This window comes from Saimiri boliviensis, chromosome 6 (assembly GCF_048565385.1).
Source record: "Saimiri boliviensis isolate mSaiBol1 chromosome 6, mSaiBol1.pri, whole genome shotgun sequence".
Classification (NCBI taxonomy): domain Eukaryota; kingdom Metazoa; phylum Chordata; class Mammalia; order Primates; family Cebidae; genus Saimiri; species Saimiri boliviensis.
The window spans coordinates 91,805,744-91,810,844 of NC_133454.1; the positions used below are offsets into that span (position 1 = coordinate 91,805,744).

The following is a 5,101-nucleotide window of genomic DNA, read 5'->3' on the forward strand; positions in this document are numbered from 1 at the left end:
TATTAACAGGACAAGCTAGGCAGGTGGGCTCTGTTTTGCCATTCATCTTTGGGTCTATAGCAATTGTCCCACTCATTTTCAGCCATATGATTTAAGGTAGCAGCACACTAGCAGCAAGTTAACTCTAGCACATTAAAATGGAAAAGCAGAGCATTAAGGGCAAATTATTTCAGATTTCTAGGAATGAATAATAAGTTGTACATTTCACTTCTGCTTATAAAATAGTGAAAATGTAGCATCATGGCCATGTGTAACTGTAGGAGAAATTGGAAAATGTACTCTCTATCTGAGTGGCCGTTTTCAGCTAAAACCTGTTAGTAAGCTTAAATGAAGATGGGAAAATTGATCTTGGGCTATAACAGCAGTTTCTAAAGCAAAATAGAATAATACGGAGATAGAAACTGGGACAGAGAATTACATGAGTAGGGTGAGAAGATCTAATACAGGCCTGATCAAAGTGACAACAATGATTAGAAAAAGTAGAGCAAAGAATATATTGGGGGAAATTGACTGGAAATTTTTCAGAATGAAGAAAAACACATAATCACACATAAATGAAACACAACATCAAACATGCAAGAAAAACAGAAATTTACAATTAGATATTCTGAAGTGACTATAGGTACTGAAACAGGGACCACCTTAAAATAAACCAGAATGAAATCACTTACAAAAGAACCACAAGTAGACAAACAATGGAAACCAGAAAAGTGTGAATATCTTTAACATGTTAACCTGAAATCAAGAACACAGCAAAACTACTACCTTCCAGCAACATCAACGAAGAACAATCTTTGCAAATAAAAATTGAGTACGTTTACCACCAAGAGACCTTCTCCAAGGGAATTTGAGGTACAATCACGGGAAACAAAATTGTTAAACTAAAACACTGGATAATCCCTTGAAAGTCTGGAGATAAGGGGTCAGGGTTAAACCTCCTTCTTTATGATACTGTGGAAATTTCCTAAGTTTAAGATACTAATTTTAGGTATTTTTAAGTTAAATATAAGTTTTGAGAGTAAAAGCATGGGTATAGAATATAACATCCTAACTGGTAGAGGAGAAAATATTATGAAATGAGAAGGCAAACAAATATTTAGGCAATCAAACACCTGAGAGAGAAATGAAACAGAGAAATCAAAAGAAGTGGAAAGCACAAAATAGAATAGCAGACCTAAGTCCAATCATATAGTGTTAATATATGACAATGACAATAGACAAAAATAGACTTTAAAGCAGAAAGGCAGTCACTACAAATAAAAGAGTCAATTCATTTGGATGACATAACAATTCTGTATTTGTTTGCATATCACAAAATTGCTCATAATACATAAAACGAAAATTAATAAAATTTCCTGGAACAATGTTACAGTGGGAGATTTCAATAGTGCGCCCTCATTTGACAGGACAAAGGGGGAAAAAACACAAAATAAATATTTTTATATTCTGTAGTTAGCTATCAAATATTTTCCCATTTATATAGTCTTCCTCTAACTTTTTCCTACCCTAGTGCATGCATTGATTCCTTAATATTACAAGTCCTTAATATTTACAAGTCCTTAATATTATTCAAAATAAGAGAAAGTATATAAAGTTCTAATGCTGGTTTCATTTATTCAAACACTAGGGGTATCTACCATATGCCGGACACTGTGCTAGGTTCCTGGAAACAAAATAAATAACAGATAAGGCTTCTACTTTAATGTTGCTTTTGTTAATATCCTTGGGTATTTTACTTAATTTTTTTAGCTTATATTCCTAAGAATACAGTCTTGGTGTGAAGATTAAATAAGATTATATATGTAAAGAACATATGAAGACTAAAATAAGGCAATAAAAAGTAGTCAGTATAAAATGGATTTTAAAATGTTATTTAAGTCCACTGTCTATCTTTATAACTTTATTGTAAATCAGTGTGAGATACAGATGAAAATATAAGGAAGTAAATTCACAAACTGTTATTTTCTTTATTTTTTTATTTTTATTTTTATTTTTATTTTTGAGACGGAGTTTCGCTCTTGTTACCCAGGCTGGAGTGCAACGGCGCGATCTCGGCTCACCGCAACCTCCGCCTCCTGAGTTCAGGCAATTCTCCTGCCTCAGCCTCCTAAGTAGCTGGGATTACAGGCACGTGCCACCATGCCCTGCTCATTTTTTTGTATTTTTAGTAGAGACGGGGTTTCACCATGTTGACCAGGTTGGTCTCGATCTCTCGATCTTGTGATCCACCAGCCTCAGCCTCCCAAAGTGCTGGCATTACAGGCTTGAGCCACCGCGCCCGGCCCAAACTGTTATTTTCTAAAGCTAAAGCTAATATTAGGACTTGAAAAGGTAGAACTCTTCACTGGGATGTTTATTTAAAAAAGAATTTCATGTAACTGAATGGAGGAATTGTCTTTATTCTTGTGTTAATGACAATGGCCTTCACGGATTAGAACTAGAAAAGTAAATCAGACCACAGGGAAAAAGAATTTGCTGGTTTTCACTCAAGAGTATCTAGAAAAGTATACTTACTACCGGAATAACAGTTTACCCCTGGGTTGTATCACAGAATGAGGAATCCTACAAGATTATAACTCTTTTTCTACAAGATTATACAACTCTTTTTGCTCTTATTCCATTCCGGAATTAGAAATTAACTTTCTAAATACTTTTTTTTTTTTTTTCTAAAAAATTTGTTAGCTAACCTGGAAATGGACAAAAATATTTTGATTGCTGGAAAGTTATATCTCCCTAGTAAAAATGAACAGATTGCCTTAAGTTTGGTTACTGGAAATCACTGTCAGCTGTGGAACACCCAGACAAACTAACAAAACTAGGTTCCTACATGCAAAACAAATATCCTAAACTGTTTCCATAAGGCAGCCACCAATGGAAAAATAAAGAAAATTTTACTATTTTAGTCTAAATACTTCATTTAACATATAAGGCAACTGTGGTGCTAAGGTTGTGATTTATTAACCTAGTTAAGGGTAGAAGTGGCACTAAAACCTGGATCTTCTAAAGTTTGATTCTTTTACCGTCAAGCATTAATATCCAGAGGCATATATTTGTATTTACTATGGTTTAAACATTTGTCTGTGAGTCAGTGCTTTAAATGGACATACTATGTGGTGATTCATTTTCAGAGTAAGAATTTGCTCTGAAACGGGAAACAAACTTTCTGAATAATACAATTTTAATGCATATTGAGGCTGGTTAACTGGTTAGAATACTAGGTTAACAAGGCGAAATCCAGATTGGCCAATAGCTTTTCAAACCAACATTCCTGACACTACCACATTATTGGATGGCTAACGAAAACTCTTCTTCAGTACTGAGGGAGGGAAAGAAAACCTAGAAAAATAAACCATACTGAAAGAAAAAGGTTTTTGTCACCTTAAAGCTTCTTTTCCTTTGAATGGTACACATAATTTCAACATTCTTAGAAACGGGCCTTCTATTAAAAAGCAAACTATTGCTAATTCTATGGCTTTAAGTGGAATACTTCCAATCACTTCTATCCAGAAAATCTATGACACTACATGCCAGTTAGTTTGCATTTATAATTGTTTAATAAACTATTCAAAATTATCATCTAAAATAATTATAGTTTGGACACACGAAGGCATATATTTGGTGAGAACATTGTAATTTTCATTTTGTAAACTATATATTCAAGCAATAACGGAGCATTGCCTATACAGAACTGAGATCTGGGCTGAAACCCAAAATTTGTCTTTTCCTAAATGCACCACTCCGAAGAGCTAATAAGAGGTCTGTCCAGATGCTAAGACCAGGTACTTCGAAATCTCCATCCTGCGCTTTACAGGTCTCCAGGGAAGTTAGAACTTCGTCTTTCAGAGGTGGAGGAGCCTGACAGAGGCTTTGAAATCTATCGTGCAACTCTTCCCAGGGCACATCTTGGGACCCAGTTCCAACCCAAATGCCTTTCTGAAGGTCATAGTGCAAACGCTGACCCCAGTCTGTTAGCAGACTCAGGTAGACAGGAGACAGTGCTGGGTGACGGCTAGTCACTAAAGTCAAAAGTCCGGCTGGGAGGGCGCGACAAAAGGCAGCAAAGACTTCCGAATTCCCCAGCAGCCAGTGGACTAGCGCTTGACTCCCCTCTCCCTGAGTTCTGTGGATGCCGGGTTCCAATTCTTCCTGGGGCCGGGGAGACAAAGGCGGCTGCAACAGCGCCACCGCTATCACCTTCAGGAAGTTGTTCTCAGGCAAGCGCTCCCGCAGGCTGCTGAGAAACCTGGTGGGACCCTCCGCTTCGGCCTTCCCCACCTCCTGCAGACGCTCCAGCAGCAGCTCCGCCTGGGTCTTCATCAGAGAGTCCTCCTGGAGATTCGGGTTCTCTCTACAGCCGTTCAAACGCAACAAGTGCACCGCGGACCGGCGGCGGGCGAGGCCGGCCAGGCTCTCTTGGAGAGTCTCCTCCTCGGCGTCCGGGACGCCCGGGCCCGGAAAGAGCTGTTGCAGCAGCTGGCGCCGAGCGGCATCCCCGAGGGCTCGGTTCTCCAGCAGGCGCAGAGAGAGCAGAACATCGCAGCGGCCGAGGGCCTGGAAGTTCGCCAGTCCCGGAACTGCACCCCGCCCAAAGCCGCCCTCTTGCCGCCACTGGCTGTGCAGCCGCCGCTCCAGAGCCGTGCGAATGCGGCCATGCCCACCGAAGCGCCGGTGGATGTGGCGCAGGTAGCGTGCCCACTGCAGGGCCCGGCGCACAGTGGCTGGGTCCCAGGTGCTGACGTGGGTAGTGCGGGAGACCGCCAGAAGCTCGGAAAAGCGATCCAGGTGCTGCAGTAGGGATTCCATGAGCTGCGGAAAAGGCCCTACTTCCGCTTTCAACTAGGAGACGGAGACTCTCTGCGTACTGATTGGGACATCCGTGAAATGATACGCCTTTCTGCAATGCTATTGGTCGAAATGCATGTCAATCTCACAGCGGCTTTTTCCGGATTGGGCAACTTAAAAGCCCGGAGACTTTCACTTTCGTTACACAAAGAGGTTCTTAGTGAAGGGAGCAGACGTAGGATATCCTAGCGAGAATTCCCGGAACCATATGCGAGGGGATGCCAGTCATGAACGTCTCCGTGCTTTCTTTCGCTTTGGA

The 5,101-nt window shown here is 40.6% G+C and overlaps 1 protein-coding gene across 1 annotated transcript; it reads right to left on the minus strand.

The window, feature by feature from the left end:
• Nucleotides 1-2,497: 2,497 nt before the first annotated feature.
• Nucleotides 2,498-4,851, minus strand: FANCF (FA complementation group F). The gene has a single exon (XM_003919924.4). The coding sequence runs from the start codon at nucleotides 4,801-4,803 to the stop codon at nucleotides 3,679-3,681; it is 1,125 nt and encodes a 374-aa protein (XP_003919973.3). The 5' UTR covers nucleotides 4,804-4,851; the 3' UTR covers nucleotides 2,498-3,678.
• Nucleotides 4,852-5,101: the final 250 nt, after the last annotated feature.

Bases quoted from the DNA above. Each gene is read 5' to 3' on its own strand.
- FANCF (XM_003919924.4), bottom strand. From the start codon at position 4,803: ATGGAATCCCTACTGCAGCACCTGGATCGCTTTTCCGAGCTTCTGGCG.